The sequence below is a fragment of the Tiliqua scincoides genome, chromosome 7 (assembly GCF_035046505.1).
Source record: "Tiliqua scincoides isolate rTilSci1 chromosome 7, rTilSci1.hap2, whole genome shotgun sequence".
Classification (NCBI taxonomy): Eukaryota; Metazoa; Chordata; class Lepidosauria; order Squamata; family Scincidae; genus Tiliqua; species Tiliqua scincoides.
In genome coordinates, this window is record NC_089827.1 from 29006594 (window position 1) to 29026638 (window position 20045).

Here is a 20045-nt window from a genome sequence, read left to right on the forward strand (position 1 = left end):
GAAGCAGGGCAGGGCACCATTCACTGGCAGGTTGTGTCTGTTGTCTTGTGTGTTCCCTGAAGCATTTGGTGGGCCACTGTGAGTTACATGAAGCTGGACTAGATGGTCCTTTGGCCTGATCCAGCAAGGCTCTTCTTATGTTCTAGCTTGGCCACCTGTATCATGTTAGTAAGTGGCAAGGAAAATTTTACTTGTCACTGGTTCTTTTTAAACTCCAATCTCTTATTGAGGCATTGCTCCTTGAATGTGCAAACCAATCTGAGGTTGAATTAATTCAGGGGGTATTATCTGAGAGCAATTGATTATAGAAAAAGGTTTGAAAAGCCAGCACCAATTGTTTGCTCTCAGAAAAATGTAGAGGATGAGGTTTAATTACCCATACTGAAATTTGGTCAGAATAGTAGTATAACCTCTTAATTGTGTGTAAAAGTGTTACAGGAAATTGAAGGGCCAGAGAGAGAGAGAGAGAGAGAGAGAGAGAGAGAGAGAGAGAGAGAATAAAATGTAGGTACTAAAAGAAATTATAAACGAAAAAAATAAACTTCAGATGTCTGAAGCATAATTTTAAAAGGAACAATAAATGTCAAAGAAGAAGTTAACATCTGGCAGCCTGATTAGATGCCTCACATGTTAAAAAAGCACGTGGGAATCACTGACAGTTAAACCAAGTCAATGCTGCCTTAACATAATTGCCATTTCGGTTTGCAAAATGACCCTAAAGCCCCTACAGATTAATTGGAGAGATGTTAAATAGGACCATGTTTCTGATCTGAGGAGCTTCATCTAGTCTAGTGAGACTTAAAAAGCTAAGAGGCGGACAGTCTGACTTCAGAAAGACATATATATGTTTATAAATGATTATATATATATCATATATTATCATTTTCACATGGGAAACACTTCTAAGAGTACTACCTTAGCCCAGAATGTTACATGGTTAGGACTAGTTTGCAATTCTGTGATGAGGCTCAGTGGGAGTGCAATTCACTGTCTTATAAGACCTACTGTATTCTCAAACACATTGAAGCCCTCAGGTTGAAAGTCAAAATTCCAACAAAGACAAGGTTGCCACTGAAAGCAGTATGTGTGCAGATACACACACTAGTTGTCTCCTCCTCTCTCCCTGGTAGTTTCTGGAGATTTGTGAGATGGGATGCTTCCATGTCATGAGGGTCTGCTCCTGGTTGACTTCATTGGCTGTTGCCTGCAGAGAAACTCACCACATGACAACATCATTGAACACTCTGGTCTGGATGTTTGGGGGAGAAAGAGAGATAGGCTGCCTTTTTGTTCTACCCTAAGAAGCGCAAAGGGATGGGGCAGGGGATGATTAGCTTCATTTTCCACACACCTCTGATTCATTTTCTTTAACACAGGACCAACAGTCTGTCTTTCACTGCTGGCCTGTTCACCACAAGCTTCCTGAATGGACCCATCCACCTCCATCAATATCTATCAAGATTTGCTTCCAAATAAACGTGCTCAAGATTGCAACCTTTAGATTCTGCTATTTTGCAACAAAAATTGCTGCACCAATGTGTATGTTCATCGCAATGCATTCACTGGCAAATTGAAAAGCCTAGCTGAGATAAGCAAGCAAAAAAGAAAAACTGCACTGCTCTGGCTTCCCCATATTACAAAATACTAATATGCATGAGCAGCCATTTTCAACCACCATGCCATGACACACTGGTGGGCCCCAGATGGCCTGCAGGTGTGCCACGGAAGTTTGGGGGAGGGTCATTTATTGGTAGGGCCACTGGGGGATGTGAGCTCCTGCTGGCAATGTGTCAGAAAACTGACAATTTTAGTATCTTCTCAGTATGCCGTAAGCTATAAGGTTGCAGTCAAGGTTCAGTCAAGGTTGCAGGGGTGATAGGTATGGAATAAACCATACAGCTCTCTATACCATTATGCAGCTCTAACAATTTACATTATTTTCATAGACAAGCACACAGAAGCTGACCAAAGTCCCATCAATCAGGAATGTTTCCCATATGAGTTCTGTTTGCACCAGAGAACTCATATGGTGTTCTCTGCACTTTGGTGGGCTGCACTTTGCACGAGAGAAGGCCCAGGTAGATTATGGCCAGTGCACTGAACAAATAGGATGGTGCTGAAACATGTCATATGCTTCTTCCCTGGATCCCCAAAATCACTTCAAAGAGTATCTCAAAACTGTTGATATCGAGATGCTGGTGCCGTTATTCTATACAGGACAAGCTAGAAACATGTGCTGTAGCAGGCTGCTACACAAGATTCACTCTGCTTTAAAGGATGCTATCACTGATGAATGACATGCTGCAGGTCATTCTTCAGGAGCGCCTGTAAATCCTTTGAACGAGAAGCAAGTCCATCTCACAGAAATTGTGTCCAGATTCCAAAGGAGAGTGGATGTACATACCAGCTTGTCCCTTAATATTGTGAGATGTTTTTAGAAAATGTGAAAGGGTGCACTGCATTAATCACCTCAGTATGTTTGATACTCAAGCTGTAGGCTGCTGCACCACAGCAAACTGGGATTCAACTGACAAGACTATTTGATCATGAGCAGGGACTTCCTTACCTGCACTTGATTGTTCAATAGATTAAGCACTCTGAGGAGAGGCAGATGTTCAATGTATTCAAGCTCCCCCAGTTCAGCAATCTAGTTGAGATGCAGGAAGAAAAAAAAGAATGTATTTTTGAAAAAAGTAGGGACAATCTCCACGTTAACCATGATAACCATATTTGTTGTTACTTTCACTAGAAGATTGAAAAGGCTGCAATATAGATAACAAAAGGACAGCTGGGAGAAGGGATCTGTACAAAAGATCTGGCACTCCAGCCAGGTTGAGAGTGATTCCTACCTTAGGCCCTGGAAGAGCAACTGCCAGCCTATGTAGTACTGAGCTGTACTGTACAGTACTGAGTTGGGTAGCCCATGGTACTGACTCTCCTATGGTCACTCTCTCCATGTGACAATATAAATGAAAATAATCATAAAAAGTGATATCATTTCAGGCTGCAATCCTGTGCACGCTTATCTGGGAATAGGCCACAGTTAACACAAAGGACTTAGGGCCCAGTCCTGAACTCTGTGCACTAACTCACCACCTGCACACACTATTGCAAACGTGCTATCAGGCACATTTGCAGGGATTAGCAGTGTGAGTTGCGTCAGTGTACCTGGGACGACACAATGAAGAAAGGTAGGCAGGGGAGGCAGGGGAGGCAGGAGGGAGGCGTTCCTGGGTGGGGGGCAGCCCCAGGGGCGGGCAGGTGCGGAGCAGGAAGCAAGGCTGGGGGAGAATGGAGCAGCTCCAAGTCCTCTTTCCTTGGACTTGAGGTAGCGTAAGTCTGTGGAGACCCATAGGGGCCAGCAGCCCTTACCTGGAGGTGAGGGGAAATATTTCCCCTTGCCTCTGGCTGAGCTGCTTATGGCCACAATCCTGCGCTGGATATAGTGCAAGCCTCTTGGCTTGCCTGTTCCAGCGCAGGATAGGATTGCGCCTTTAGACTGCCTTGGTGCAGCAAAACCCAGTGGCAAAGATTGTCATGGCCTTCAGGATGTGGGCCGGAGAAAGGCTGTATATCTGAATGCTGTCCCATGCACAAAAAATGACAGCACGTCATAGGTAAGGCACCCTCTCTCCCTGACATGTGATTTTTCTTTTTAACCAGAAGGGTTTTTGCCCCCAAACATGGTGCAATGTTCAAACATGCAAGGCCCCCCCCCATCTCAGCCTATAAGACATAGAAAAGTCTTTACCATTTGATTCTGGTAACTGTATAAATTATTTGATTACCATAAAGCACAGCACCAGCTTCTGAGGGATCCTATGGCATAATCCTGTGTTGCCCTCTCCAGTCGCTTCCACTGGAAAGGTAAAATGGAGGTGATCTGGATGCTTGTCTCTGTTCCACAGAGGGAGGAACATGTACACTGCTTCCTTTTATCTTTCTCAGGCCAGGAAAAATAGAATGGGAGTGGTGTAGATGTTCACCTCCCCATGCCCTTGAAGCACTGGGGGACAAGTTATAATTCGTCCAGTATTACTTCTCCTAGACAGCTGGGGAAGGGAAAAGGAATCAGTCTGGCTGCTCTTCTCCGAGCAGCCAGCAGAGTCCCACTCTTTGCATCTACAAATGGAATTTCTAAAGGTATCCATGGTAACACAAGGGTTTCTGAAGAAGCCCAGTTGCGGATGGGGAAGACAGGAGAAGGTGGCAACAGAGAGTCTTGCTCCACTGAATGCATCACTCCACTGCTGCCCCATGTAAGGGTGGCACTGAGGGCTTCAGGGATTGGTTGCACTAGCTCTCAGTGCTAGCTAATCTCCAATGCTGTCCATGGCTACTGTTTTCATTGTTGCGATGTCATGAGGTAGTGTCTGAATTTTCAAGAGATAGTACTTTTAGTAAAGTGGGGATTACTGATGCAACAAAATTGCTCGGCATGCAAGCTGTCACCTGGTTATCTTCTATGTTGATCTCTTCAAGCAGACTGTGCTCTTCCAGACCTTCTAAACTACTGATCCGATTGCTGGACAAGTCCAAAAAACGGAGAGCTTTGAGATCTTCCAAGCCAACAGCCTTCTCTATCTGGTTTGACTTCTACAAAAATAATATGAAGCAAGCAAAGTCCTTGAAAGTAGAAATGAATGACAAGATTGTTCCCTTGGGCAAGTCACTGTGCCTCACTCTTACCTTGCCCTGCCACAAAGCCTGCTTCATACATGTACACCACAATTTCACTATACTAGCGTCTGGTTCACATGCTCTCTGGAAAGGTGACAGTATCTGAGGAGCAAGTCAACACTCAGAGTGTGGTTTATACAGTATTATCCGCATTGTGGAAGGCAGTGGCATAGCTAGAGGAGGTGCAAGCAATTTTGCAGGGAGCCTCACTGCAGTGTGCAAGCGGCCCCTCCCTCTACCCTTCAGAGCCATCCCAGTAGTGGGAACAAGACAGAAGCTAATTGTCCAGAATGGCTCTGAAGAGGAGGGGGAGGGGCTGCTTGCACACTGCAGTGATGCTCCCTGCAAATCTTAGTGCTTTGCACCCCCTCAGCTACGCCACTGGTGGAGAGGTTCCTCATCGTTCCAAGACCCTGTGGTCTAGATTGTGCATAAGCTGCATCTTGATTATGAACAAACTCAGGTTCAGTGAAACTTCTTATTATAATGGCCCATTCCCTTGTCAAAGTCATCTCTAGATGCTAGGGCTAGTCTGTGATGGGCATACATCTAGGAATGAAGCCTGAGGTGCTCAACTAAAAGGAAGCAGACAAATAAATATATACACACATACATAAATAAAATGGGTATGACTTGTCTATCTCTTTCCTAACACTGTTAGGAACACCCTTCGATGGATATCTGAGCTCACTTCATTTGGATTGGGAGATTGATGATGATTTAAATTAGATAACAGTAGAATACCCATTAGGAACTTTATGTAGGTACTTCTGTTATTATGGCTAGAGCCAAGTTTTTATTTCTTGTTTCTGTTCAGCTCTTTCCAGCAATGAAGCAGCAGCATATACTTTGGCCTGCAATACCAGTACATAAGAATGGAATTTCTATCTCAAAGAGGCTCCTGTACAAAATAAACCAAGACTGCTTCTCCAGTTCCTCTTGGCTGTCTCCGAATGATGACACATGATGCTGTAGCATCACTATGAAGCCAAATTAGAGTGAGGGCAATACTCTGGAGTGAGCACTGCCCTCACTCCAGAGACCTGTGGAGTAGAAAAATGGTGCTATCTAGCAACAGGGGCAACAATCATGGCCATCACCTGGTAGCTGGAACAAAGTGAGTGGGCACAGTTTTGTGAAACCTTTTCTCCTGCCCCAGAGACCCCACTTTTGAGCAAAACAATTTTGTGAAGAATTTTTGGCTCATCTCTACTTATGCCAGCTGCAGCTAGCTATAAACTTTACAAGCCTGTCAGTCTGTAAATCCTGTGAATCCTATCTTGGCCAGAAGTGCTAGGTTAGATCAGAGTGCTAGATTAGATCAGGTCCTAGTCAATCTTGCAAAACTGCCTCCAGATTCGTGATTCAGTAAATACATTTATTACTCTTAAAGCAGAACAACCAGCCTCTCTCTGCATACATAATTGTAACCTTCCCTGCTACATTTCTTTCATTTTGTACTGAAATGTTCTGGGACCTTTATACTCTGGTAATAAATATTTAGGAAGAAGAGACACCAGGGGAAAACGTTTTAGAAAAAATTCTTCCAGACTTTTACATTTTTAATCAGATTATTCATGGCAAGGTGGCTTTCCAGTCTTCCAAACAAGACTGCTTGTGGTGAAAATTCATCATTCCCCCATCTTCCTCTATTTTGGACCCTGCTAACTCCACAGAGGCTTTGGCATCATCCTGATATAGTAGCCATGATCCTGGGTGCTGCCCCTTTTTTTGAGCATCTTAATCTTTCCCCTTTGTTTACCGGTAAACAAAGAAACATTTTGAGTCATTGAACCAAGAGCAGGAAATGCAGGTGCACAGGGAACCCAAGATATCCAATCCCAGAGGAAAAGCAGTGTCAATGGCCATGAGCTATATAATGTGGAAAGCACAGACACCCTTTGCACATTTGCCCATCCATAGTTGTTTCCTCTCTAGTCCCTCATGAGGAGATCTCTAGAAATGCCAAAGATTTTAGTCAAAGAATGGTAAGACACAGGTCTGTGCTTCTATTGAATCAAAATTCTTTGCCAGAATAACTCATATGCCAGCTTGAAGCAATCCAGGTTCAAGTTTGGTAGGGTCTTCTACCTAAGACAAAAAGACCTATTTTGCGTTTGCTTTGCTTATATAATTTTGTAGAGCGCCATGTACAGCAAAAACTCTATCAATACTAAGTTGTAATCAGTATTATTTTTATTTCCAACATTTCAGCCAATTAACTTTCAAACAGTAGGAAACAGTTATGATAAAACAAACTACAACATTAATAAATTAACAAAAACAGCATAAAACATCAAATGGTAAAACAGCAGGTGCAAAGTAAAACAAATCCACTATTCACAGAAAGGTATGCACAGAAAGGCAAATAAAATGCATTCTGATCCGATACATATTCATTTGGAAGGAGGGTTCATGGAACTTGCTCTGAAATAAGTGCACTGCAGACTTAGGGTCCAATCCTATCCAACTTTCTAGCACTGATGCAGCTGCTCCAATGGGGTGCACACTGTATCCTGTGCTGGGGGGGTCAAACATGTCTCCTCGGTAAGACAAAGTTTGCTCCCTTACCTTGGGGCTGCATTGCAGGATAGGATTGGGCCCTCGGATTCCAAGAATCAGGGCAGACATTTAGTAAACACAACTCCATTTGGACAGAGAAGGACACTGCAACGACACTCTGCTTTAGGGTGCTTCTGGGAACCAGTTCACATGTTCCACAGCTCATTTCAAAAAAATTTTCATGGAAAGCTTTTCTTAGAAAAGAAACAGACTCACCAGGCAGAGACTTTTGATTGGTAGGTTTTTCAGGCCAGTAATTGCTCCAAGTCTGTTGTTTGCCAAGCTAAGATATGTCAGACTGTGACACTTCTCTAGACCTCGAATCTCCATAATATTATTATCTTCACATCAGCATTTGACTTAAGGAACAAAGTTACATTGCAAAATACTTAATGGTCAAGCTCAGAGTGAAATGAATGGGGCTACATAAGACCTTTAGCAACACAGTGGCATCACAGACCATGAGGTTAGTTGCTAACTCTTTTAACTAAAAGTCAGCCTACACAAAAATACTCTGCATTGCCTCTGGGAAATAACCAGGGTATGATTTGGTGAGTCTCCAGAGAAGGAAATTTTCTTCCTCGGAGACTCACCAAAATCATCATTACTACACAACTTATCTATTCTTGGGGCTAATGTAAATGGAACATTGATCTATGGAGCAAGAAATTTTGGTTCTACTTCTGCTACCTCCCTGCCCTCTAAAGGTCCAGAGCTCATGCTTTGCATGCAGAACTCATGATAACTTAACTGCAATGTTCTTAGTTAACTAGGCTAATCCTTTCCACTCCTGCTCAGAATTTCAAATTAAGATATCCCAATGCACTCAAAATGACCTTTTAGTATTAAAATGAACATAGCCATGTGAATATTGAATCAGAAAAAAGGGGGCTTGTCCCATAGAGATGTGGGAGCAGAGCCATTCCCCCCTCCCCGAGTGTGTACTGACCCAACACAGACCTTACTGGTACTTCCAGTGTAATTGCCATGGCAAGGCCTCATATGCAGCTTTGACCATAGAAATCCAGGTATAGGGCAACACCTCTGATGGCATCCAAAGAACATGATGGCTAATGGTGACCTTTAGTTTAGTGCCAGAAATCCAGATTATGCAGGACTGCATCTTGCAACCAAAAGGCAGTTTTTCAGTTTGAAAGCAGACAAAAGGACTATTTGCTGAACTTTTCTTAGCTCAGCTACAATCTCCCCGTTCTGCACACATCACAGTTGATTTTGCCCTACTGCTGGCAACTATACAAATGAGCAAAGTACAGATAATGAAGTGTCAGATTTCAGCATTTTTTTTTATGCTCTCTTTCCACTCAGATGAGCAATAACCAGCCTTGGCCTCCTATTTCATGCCTGTCACATAATTTCTGCTTCTGAAACAAGAGATTATAATTGCAAAGGGAGTGAATCGTCAGGCCAGAAGCTGACAACAACAGTATCACCCATTACACCTTGTGAAACATGTGAATAATGTAACCCGAACACCAGTGACTGATTTCAGCTTAATCCGTCACTCATGGTATTAGGTTTAAGCACCAGATTAGAAGGACCTTTTGAGGGAAAGCAGAAGGCAAGCTATTGGTCCTAGGGAGGAAACCTAAAGAATGGAAGAGGGATACAGCCATCATCAGTTATTAGCCATAAATTCAGCTGTACTTTCAGGCTGTTGTTGGTAGTATGTTTTGCTGTACTTGGTATTTCTTTTATATTTACAGCATTTATTTTTTTTGGCTAGCAGTGTGGTAATCTTTTGAAAAGTGGGATATTAATATGGTATATAAAATAAATGGCCTCTGTACTCAGAGGCAGAATTCCTTTGTATTTCAATTACCAGGGAACAAACAGGAGGGGAGGGGCCATACTTGTTGTGAGCTTCCCAGAATCATCCAGGGAACCCCCACTGGAAACAGGACGCTGGATGAGAAGCACCCACCTTGGTCTGATTCAGCACAACTCCTCTTAAGTAGGGTTAGTTTGCATTAGAAAATTATTCTTCATTGTTTTTTCCTCTCAAAACATAGGCACAAATCTGCCATTGCTGAATATTTGTAGAGTAGAAAGGTAAAGAGGCTCTACAGGTGCCCATGGTGCCAGATGAGGGTTGCTATGTTTGCTCTGATCCAGTCCATGGGGCATAAAGCAAGCCAAAGCTTCCTCCCAGCATATCCAGCCTGGCAGGGTAGCAAGAGAGAGACCACTAGAATTGAGCAGCACAGGCCTTCCAGCAGACCCTACTTTTACCTGGAGTAGACCCTGCAGTCTGAACTAAGGGGCTGCAATTTATATAGAAAGAGCACATGGCTAGGTCCCGTCCCCCCCAAGAGGTGATTAGCGGGGAGGTTTGATATATTTGCTGGGGACTCATATACTAATGAAGGGGTGCATACGAATGGGCTGGCCTGCAATTAGTACATCCCTGATGAAATGAATCCCAAAATTGCAAGGACAGTTAGGAATAGAGGTTGCTTATTCTTCCTTGGCTTACTTGCTTGGGCCATCTGATGTTGCAGGCATCTTCTGTAGTACTCTGTGGAACTCTGATGACAATTGTAAAAGTTGCTAAAAGGAGGGAGGTTGGAAGATAGATGGTTCTACTTACAGCAGGGGATAGGTCAATGTGGCTCTGCACTTCTCCCCATCATAGCAGTTGTAGCTATTGACTTATTAGATTTCATTAATCATTCTCAAGAGGCTGGGCCAAGGACCACGTATAAATCTTCTCCACTGAACCGGCTCTAGAAGCCTGGGGAAACAAACAGCACCAGTCTTGGTATCCAGGTGACGATGCAGAGAGAACTGCAGGCTTGTTTATCCCTTTCCACTGAGCGTCTCAGGGGGAATGAGCCAGGACCAGCCTTATGCCATAAGTTATGCGATTGCTTGACAAGAACTAGTCAGAGATTTTTTTAAAAATTCCTCATCATGTGGAATCTTAAGGACTAACAAATGCCTGTAGCATAATTTTTCAGGGACAACCAATGTGTGTTTAAGGTACCATAAGGCCATGTCTTTGCTGTAACAGACTAATATGGCAGCCACTTGGGAAGTTACTCTGCATCTTGAAATTAGGAACACTGATACTTTCCAAGTGAAGATTAGTTTCTGCTGCCATTCATACTCCATCCTTTTGGTGCATATGCCCAAGACACTGTTTCCTCCCCATGTCCAATGAAAGTCTCTATCAACCAAAAGCATGTCTGTGTGTGCCCAAAAAAAGATCTGCAGCGAGTCAGACAAATGGATAAGTTCAAACACCCCAGAACATGAACACCTGGTTGGCAGGACTGCCACAAAGTGGGCAGATACTTCACTGTGGGCATAGCAGTATCTCTTCAAAGGAACATTTAGCTCTGATAACCCCACTAGCCAAATGATCTTTAAATTATTTTGGCTGGTGTGGTTAATTCACCACAGCCCCCTTCTACTGAATCCATAAGAACAAGGTTGCTCATTTGCCTTTTGAAATGGCTATAAAACCAGAAAGGGACATTTAGCCTATTATGCTCTTTCAGTCAATCTTATTCTAATGTAGATATTTTGAAACACACCTGAGATCTGTATAGGACAGGCCACGGATTAAAACAAAATCAATAGCAAATAGCTATAAGGCTAAACTACTTTAAAAAGTTACTATGATAACCTAGAAGTTCCCAGCAGAATGTCTCTTTTCTCCAGGAACTCCATTCGCCAAAAAGGATACAGTCCAATATGAGAGTTGTAAGTGCTTGGTAGGCAGAAAGGTCTTGCATTTCTGAAATCAAGTTGTGTGAAAAATTCACTATCTAGAGAAGGAGGAGGGGGAAAAACATCACATGAAGATGCCATAGATTTTCTTCTGGTGTTTTTTTTTAATTTTGAGGGGGGGGGAGGCATTGTAGCAACATGGAACTTTAAGCCCCTCTGTTCACTTTGGGTGCAGAGATGGAGCTTGAGCACAATTAATGTTTAGAAAGACCAAAAAGACTTTGTAATTCAAACCCCAAAAATCACACGTAACGCATTTTATTTAGTGTCCTGTCTCTAACAACCACTAAACACATGGGCATATTCTGGGCAAACAGGGACTACCCTCCTTACTGCAATGCCATGGTATGCTCTGAAAGTCACAGACACAGGGAGGGAGGGGCAATGGCAAAGGGTTGGAATGCTCTTTCATGCCATTCAGGGTCATTCCTGATATTACTTTTAAGAGCCTTGTCTTAAAATCACCATTAGTATGACAACAATTTCACTTCTTTCCTGTCTTTGCTGGCTTGGGGCCCAGTCCTATCCAATTTTCCAGTGCTGGCATAGCCATGCCAATGGGGCATGCACTCCTTCCTGTGGTGGGGAGGAAGTCACGGAGGCCTCCTCAAAGCAAGGGAATGTTTGTTCTGTCATCTCGGGGCTACACTGTGGTTGCACCAGTGCTGGAGAGTTGGATAGGATTGGGCTCTTAGTTCACTGTGTTTATCTTTCTTTCTGTATCTGCTTGTCTTGAGCCCCTCTCTTCTACAAGAATCAATCTTCAAGTTAACCCTAAGGCTGCCCTCTCTAGTCTATGCCTGTGTTCCTTTTCCCATGCAGCACTCTAGCACTTGATGCCAACTTTTTTTCTCTGTTCTCCATTTCAAGCACCTCTTTAAAAGACATCTGTGCAGAGTGACGTAACCTGACTTCCACTCTTCCCTTCCTCTCTAATGCATCTTCTCTTTCTTCTGAGATTGCAAACCTGCAGGCTGGACTGGTGATGTTGTTATGATTATGAATTCTGTACAGTGCTTAGAGTTTTCAGGTGCAGTAACACCACGACCATCTCCTCAATATAAGACTCAGATTGAGATGATAAAGTTATTTTTCTGAACAACTTTCCTGAAAGTGAATGATGCCAACCTAACCACTTTGACAAGACATTGACATGGATGTTAAGGCATGAGATTAAAACCTGTGTGATCTCTGAGGTCCTTAACAGCTCAAGCTCAATGGACTACCACTTTCTCCATATTTTATCATGGCCTCTCAGGCTGAGAGCACCCTCTTAGTAATACAACCAACATACTGCAGAACCTTAAGTGAAACCCGAGGGATGTTCTTTTCTTAGTGGTTGTAGAGTCCCCTTTCCCTGAAAGATTAAAAGATTGAAAGCCCAAGCATCTTTGGGAAGAGCTAGAAGATGTATTTGAGTTGAACTACAGTGAGCAAAAGAAGAAATAGAAGAGGGGTGTCAAACAGAAGCTTTTTATCTGGCCCTCAGGCTCTCAGCTGCTGAAGTGTTGCAGCTGAAATGGCAGCCCACATGAAAATTGGGCTTTCCCAAATCTTGAAATATGATCAAGATTTGCGTACTTTCTCTTCTGTCATTTGCAGTTAATGAGTTTTTATATGAGAACAGGGTCTGATTTCTGACCATTAGCTGCTTAATGATGTCACTTTCTGTTTAATGACATCACTTCCGGCCCTCAGCTGGAGCCCTCTGTATGAAATGAGTTTGATACCCCCGAAATAGAACATCAGATGGCTAAGAAAGCAGTAGATAGCCCAAGAAGGCTGGAGAAGGATGGCAAAATGTTAACAACCTGCTGTCAGCAAAGTCCACAGGCAATTTAGTTTGTTCACGACACACGTTGATGTCAAGCACACTTTGTGAAGGTACGTTCAAAAGTTTCAGCTGTAAAATTACACCACCACCCAGCAAGGTGACAGGAGAGAATGAAAGGTTGGTACATAAGGCTTTGGGCAAAGGAAAGGAACTGCACAGAGACAGGAGCTTAGGTGAGGAGCTCTAGGAAGAGACAAATAATTCAAATAACTAACCAAATCTTTGTCAGCAGGTATCTAGCAAATAAATTATAATTTTAAAAACAACAGCAGAAGAAAACAGTTTGCTGCTGTTTCAATTTCTCAGACAAACTCGATTTTGTCTGGCTAGCTGACTGTGTGGAGGTGGCCCACAGAGTTGTATACTATTCCTTACTTGGAGATTCTTAGGTGGGCTGAAGTCAAAGTACGTGGTTAGTTCATTATGAGAAACATCCAGTTCCAGCAAGTAAGGCATGTGACTAACACAAGAAAGATCTGAAAACAAGAATAAAAAGAGAGAAAGAATAAATGAACTAAAATACCAGACTTGATCTTCATTGGAAGGTGAGAACTGTGTGTGTGGACTCACTGTTAAAAATGAACATCATGCAGCAAGAAAGCTAAACTCTGCATTCACTCTGCAAATAGAGCAGATCTGCCTGATTTCTCTTCCTTTGCATGGTTTATCCTACCCTTTTCAATATTTTGCTTCTGCTAGCCACAAAAAAGGCTAAGGAGCAACAAAGGATGCCAAAATTCTATTCTCTGACTATGGGAAATCCTAGTCAGCAATTTCTCTGGCTTCTGATATTTTATCAAGTGTGGGCTACATGCACTTCAGCAGCCCCTTGCAACAAATTAGTGCTAGAAACCTCTTTTTAAATGAAAACTCAGATTCTTAGGAAGCTAAACTCAGTTGCTAGTTCCATATTTGCTTTCATGCACTTCCACAGCACCATGACAGACTGGCTCTCAGTTTTGTGTGTAAGGCGCCTTGTTTGAAATGCTCAGGGCACATAACACCATTTTCTTCTCCATTAAGCTTTAATATACCCTGGGGTGCGGGATGGGGGTGGGGAAGGCAGTATTATTGTCATTCCAAAACATACTGCCATGTTATTGTCCCCATTTTACAAATTAGAAGATTGAGAAGTTGTGATCTGCACAAAGCCATCTAGCAGCTGCTTGAATGCAGATCTTCCAGATCCAGACTTAGCAGTCTTTCAGCTGAACCACAATGGCTCTCTATGTACAGGGCACATGCAGATGTATAGTATTATTATTAGGATTTTTCAAGAAAAAGGAGTTCACAAAGCAGTTTACCTACCTAAATAAATAGTTCCGTTTCCAAAAAGTTCACAGTCAAAAACAGACACAAAAGAGACATCAGTAAGAGCCACTGGAAACTATGCTACACTGGAGTGAAGAGGGACAGGTGCTCTTCTCCTGCTAAATAGAAGAGCACCATTTTAAAAAGTGCTACCTGTTAATTAGCACCTTAAAGAAGTGCTAATTTTTACCCTGCACATGCCTGATCTCATCTGATCTTGGAAGCTAAGCAGGGTCAGGCCTGGTAAGTACTTGGATGGGAGATTACCTGGGAATACCAGGTGCTGTAGGCTTATACCATAGTCTTTCGAGACTGAAGGTTGCCAACCATTTGTCTAGTTAGCAGGACTACATACCAGTTTATATTTAAGATATTGCCATCTTGGCACTTTATTATACTGCAAACAAGAAATCAGTGTGCTAAATCTCAACATTATTTTGTTCTTCTCTCACTATTTGCATTATCTTAAAAGCAACTTGTATGATTCATTAGTCAGTGGAAGAGAGGGCCAAGCTTGGAAGATTTAGGAGAAACATAACCAGACTTTGCTTGCAACCTAACGTTAAGACCTGGCTCACTGGTTTTGCTCATGCTTTGAATATATGTCTACGTTCGGTTCCAGCTAAACTATTTCAGGTAGCAGGGCTAAGGCACACCTCTGTCTGTGACCTTGGACAGCAGATGGCCATCAGCAGAGACAGATGGAACACTCATCTGCATCAGTACGAAACTGCTCCTAATGTCTGTTTTCAGCTTCAGTTCCAGCACTGCTGTAAGCATTTTATTGCTAGATAATAAACTGGACAATAATTGTTATGTTCTAGTTGCCGAATATATGCGATTATAGCGACTATACAGGCTTCAAGTGTGACTGTCCCATCATTTCCAAGGAGATACATCCATTCTGTTGGACAACACCACACACAGAGTTGTATGGTCAGCATAATTTCTTCCCTCTTTTTAACCTGTAATGGTTTCATGTACCAAGGGTTTAGAAAAGCAGTGATTGCATACCATTAATTTTATTGTAGGAAAGATCCAGCTTCTGGAGGTGAACATACTTGGAGAGAACATCAATGTTACTTAAACCATGATCCTTTAAAAAGAAGAAGAAGAGAATTCAGTATGTGTCACCATGTGGCAAGACAGCACCAAAGCTTCCAACATCATCAGTGACTGTGTTCAGATGAGCTTCCAAATCATGGTTTGGAGCATCAAGAAGCCATCCTGTGCTTCTGTGCTCTCTGTACTATGATACTTGCAGGCTATGGGGCAATTGGGATGTATTAATTTGGATGAATAGGTTGCAATTAACTTGGTTGGACACAATAGCAAACTATTTAGTTATTTTGTTTAAAATATTTGTACCCTGCCTTTCTCCTTGAAGAGAAGTGTTCATGGTAGAGAACAATATATAACAAGTAAAATACAGTTTAGAAATAATTATCATCATTAAATGAACAAACAAAAACCAAACACAGAAAACCAGCAGCAAAAAACTACGGGTGGGAACTTAAGTAAGGTGACTTGAGTTCGAGTCGCAAAAATCAGTGTTTTTCGCTGTCTTGTGCACACTTCAGTCATGTATATGGAAGACTGAGCAAAACACTCAAGTCAAGGGCCTTGGCACTTGGTCCCCACCCATGCAGACTCAAGTCTGTCTATGTCTGGGTGTGCTTGCTTACTGTTCTGGCTGTGTGAAAAACCTCATGGGGCCATCATTCAGACCAGATGAGCAGCAGGGAAGTTCCAGCCAGGAGGCAGGGTAGGGTTAATGTTTTCCTTTTGCGTCAGGCGGGAGGGCAGCTCTCTTGCCCATCTCTAAAGAAACCAATGGTCACTGGATGAAGGATGGGCAGTCAGTTTCTTTTCTTTGGATGAGGAAGTGTAGAAGGAGGAGCCCAAGGGACTTCTTGCTTTAGGATTGGCTGGAGAAGCCCAGGGAAAAAGGTGGCAGGGAAGCTGGGGGGGGGGGGGTTAATAGAGATCATGCTTTCAAATCGCATAGCTGATGTGAGCTCCATTGTTAATTGGGGGGAGAAAGCCCCATTGAATGACCAGCTGCTGTGGGACTACTTCTGAATACAGCTGCAAAGGATACAGAATACCTGGTAAGCCTCGCAGCTGCTGCACATGACCCTCTTCCATCTTGCTTCTGTCGCAGCTGCTTTCACGCAGTCTCTCCCACCCTTCCCGCCGTGCTTACAGATGGGATATGACAGCAGAGGAGAGTTTAAAGAGAACTCCAACTGACACACACACAGGCAGAAGCTCCATTAACCCCCCCCCCGTGCCTGACACGTGTATCAAGAGTCTTAAAAAGAGTCTTTAAAAGAGTCTTTTCAAGTCATGAAAACACTCCAGGCAACTTGGAAAGTGCCCCTGTTAGGGCTCATTCTTGACTTGAATCATAAGGGGGGACAGAGACTCAAGTCAAGCTGCGTTGAATTTGCCCATCCCTGCAAAAATCTAATAATAGGAAATTCAAAAAAGGAGTGCAGAATACAGGTGGAACCTCTGTATCTGTGGGTGTGGCTCAATGCGGGTCCCCTGGACCCGCACTGAGCCAGTCTTGGCCCCACCTGAGTCCTCCGGAGGCAACTAGAGCTGCACTCCGGTCCCCTCTGGAGGGCTTTCTGAAGCCCGCAGAGGTAGTGATCTTCCTTGAGTTTACGTTGTCGACACCATGCTGCCACCAGAGGTGAGACTGCTGGGGAGAGCAAAGCTTTGGGGGGGGGGGTCGAGGGCAGGAGGAAGGAGGGGGGAGGGTAGAACTGGGCAGGGAAAGGGGAAGATTGGGCCCGTGAGGGGGGTGGAGAAGGTGGCAGCATCAGTAACAGTATCCTGAATTCTCCTACAAGCCGGGCAACTCAACAAGGGCCTCCTTGACTCATGGGCCTCCATTAAAATACAGGTGAGCCAAGGAGACCTATTGCTGCATGCTGCCAGCTGCCTAGAGGAAGGAGCAAACACTCCCTTTCCCCGAGGAGACTCTGGTGGTAGCTGTGGTGCCCACAGAATCCTGTGGTTGCCATTTTGGTCAACCAGTCTCATGAAAAGTTAATTTCAAAATATGCATGGTTCTAAAAAAACTTGGTCCTCTAAGCCAGGGGTGCCCAAACCCTGGCCCTGGGGCCACTTGCGGCCCTCGAGGCTTCTCAATGCGGCCCTCAGGGAGCTCCCAGTCTCCAATGAGCCTCTGGCCCTCCGGAGATTTGTTGGAGCCCACACTGGCCTGATGCAACTGCTCTCAGTGTGAGGGTTTGACCTCTTGCATGAGCTGTGGGATGAGTGCTTCCTTCACTGCTTGCTGTTTCACATCTGTGATGCAGTAGCGGCAGCAAAGGAAAGGCTGGCCTTGCTTTATGCAAGGCCCTTTATAGGCCTTGAGCTATTGCAAGACCTTGATTCATTCATATAAGTTCATCTTTAATATATTCATTTATGTAAACTTATGTAAATTTATTCAAATTTTAAATGTAGATTAATTTGTTTTTTCCCTGGCCCCGACACAGTGTCAGAGAGATGATGTGGCCCTCTTGCCAAAAACTTTGGACACCCTTGCTCTAAGCAATTGAGTTCTAGTGGGTACAGGGCTCTTTGATCAATACAACACTTTTTCTGAATGAAGATATTTTCTGTTGGTATAATACCAGGGGCATGATGCAGGTAGAAGTACACACATCAGAAGCTCTAGCAAAAGGGCACACACCTGTGGATGCGGCCAGATTAAGATTTGTAGTGCCACATTCTAAATGCCACTCACCGAAAGTGACAGATGGCGAAAGACATATTCTGTACCAGGGGCTGAACGTCCCAGGTTGTGGAGGGTTTCAGCAATAGCATCTTCAGTCAGTACACCATCAAATTCTTCCTGACAGTCAGAGAGGAAAGGGCACAATTCAGTCACACCAAAATACAGGTCCAACCTTGTTATACACTGATTTTTTATACACGGATTTGACTCAGCAAGAATGGCCACTGCAAATGAGAAGGAATATGCTGATCCCTGGGGGAAAAATCCATCCCTTTAAAATCCCAGTTTTTAAAAAAAAAAAAATCACTGCTTTTCTTACTGTTGTAGAGAGACAGTCATGCAAGTGATCAATCTATTCTTCAGCTGAGCCAGGCAAAGGCAGGGGGCCCTTTGCATTTCTAGTTGCTGACTGCCTCTCTACAACAGAGAGAAAAGCTGTTTTTAAACCACAATTGTAAATGGACGCACTTTTTAATTTTTTTGAACTGCTTTTATTTAACACATTTTATGGTTTCAGCAAGAAGTCCCAGAAACAAACCCCTGCAGATTCTATTAGGAGCAATGGAGGGGCAAGAAGCCTGGAAATGGGTCTTTAGATCTATCTTTCCACTGATGTTTTTATTCACTGATTTTTTTTATCCACTAGGGGCTGTAGAACTAGGGTGCACTCAAAGCACCTACTTAAGTAGGTGTGGCCAGTTGATAAGAGCTCCTTCCTCGACCTTCTCCCACCCCAGTTAGATTGGATCATCAAGAAGCACGTCAAATGATCTCTGCAAGCTGCCTTCCACTCTGGCAGTCATGTCCCTTATTTTTGTGTGCATGTCTGCACTTCAAACTTAAAAATATGGTTCAACTGTCATTTCCTCCCCTTTCCCCTCCAGGTACCGTAGAGCTGTGAAGGGGGAAAGCCTACCTTACACCTAGGTTTTCCTATCTTAATCTTGGGAACTCCTTGCCACAGGATGTGGTGATGGCACCTGGACTAAATGCTTTATAAAGGCATATTTATGCTCCATCACAGGTTGCTGTCTTCACTGCTCCCAGTGGTATTAGGTGGGCCACTGCGAGAGACAGGAAGTTGGACTGGATGCCCCCCAATAATCCAGGGACTCCTGCCTCTTTCCCATCATAAGAAGTCTAGTCCCCCCCTCCCCCCATTCAGCACAAGGACAGCGTCCTACCTCTCCCAAGAACAGCCTCCCTCCCTCCAGCAATCATTCCAACTGCGGGACTCAGCAGGAATACAGCTAATAGCAACGCCTCTCGCAGGGAAACTTAACCCTTCCCCTACTTATCCAAGTAGGGCCTCTCTGAAACCGCCCCACAACTTCAATGAGACCGTAATTCTTGTTGTAGGGGCACCTGCTAACCCCCAAACCCAGCGGGGCCGTAATTCTTCGTGTAGGGGCGCCTCCTAACCCCCAACCCCAGCGGGGCCGTAATTCTTCGTGTGGGGCCGCCCCGCGCAGCCCCCTCACCTTCATGGGCTCGGGTTCAGGTTCGAGCACGGACTCGGTGGACTCCTCCTCGAGCTCTTCCTCCTGGCCGGAGCTGAGCCGCGACTGAGCCTCCGCCTCTGCCTCCGCCTCCAGGCCCCCTGGGAGCCTCTCCTCCAGGCAGCTGAGGAGGCTGGCGAAGCCGCCGAGCGGAGAGGACGCCCAGGCGGCGGTCGGGGAGGGCGCCTCCTCGAAGCCATGGCAGCTGCGGCCCAGGCTCCGCTGCGACGAGCCGCCGCTCTGACGCTGCATGCCGGGCCGGGGGGACTGGTCAGGCTGACCCGCCTGAGGAGCACGAGCCCTACGGGGATCTCCCCAGAGACTGCAGGACGCCGCGCGCCGCCATCTTGTTGATAGGCCGTTGCCGGGCAACGCGGGAGGCTGCCGCGCACGGCATGACGGGAAATGTAGTCACTTCGCGGGAGGCGTGTGCCCGCCTCCCCCTCCCACGCCTCAGGGGTCCGCAGAGCCACCGCCCTCCCCGCATCTGCCCCTCCGCGGTAGCGCCTCTGAGCCCATCGCGGCTTCGAACTTCTTCCTGCACCGGCCCTGCGCTATGAGATCCAGGCCAGGCGCCGCCACCACGTCCAGTGGCCAGGAGTTCCACAGACCAGCCGCAAGATCTGCGTGTAGGGGGGCTCAGCGGGGC

At 44.7% G+C, this 20045-nt stretch overlaps 1 protein-coding gene across 1 annotated transcript in view; it reads right to left on the reverse strand.

Annotated features, from left to right (window-relative positions):
• The window catches only part of LRGUK (leucine rich repeats and guanylate kinase domain containing), a 64798-nt gene extending 45092 nt beyond the window's left edge, over window positions 1–19706 (reverse strand). The window contains exons 1-8 of the mRNA XM_066633862.1: window positions 19379–19706; window positions 17907–18014; window positions 15155–15236; window positions 13205–13305; window positions 10952–11033; window positions 7459–7583; window positions 4453–4596; window positions 2567–2647 (exon numbers count right to left, since the gene is read on the reverse strand). Of these exons, the coding sequence (XP_066489959.1) occupies window positions 2567–2647; window positions 4453–4596; window positions 7459–7583; window positions 10952–11033; window positions 13205–13305; window positions 15155–15236; window positions 17907–18014; window positions 19379–19648 (993 nt within the window). The 5' untranslated portion in view covers window positions 19649–19706. The remainder of the gene's footprint in view (window positions 1–2566; window positions 2648–4452; window positions 4597–7458; window positions 7584–10951; window positions 11034–13204; window positions 13306–15154; window positions 15237–17906; window positions 18015–19378) is intronic.
• Window positions 19707–20045: the final 339 nt, after the last annotated feature.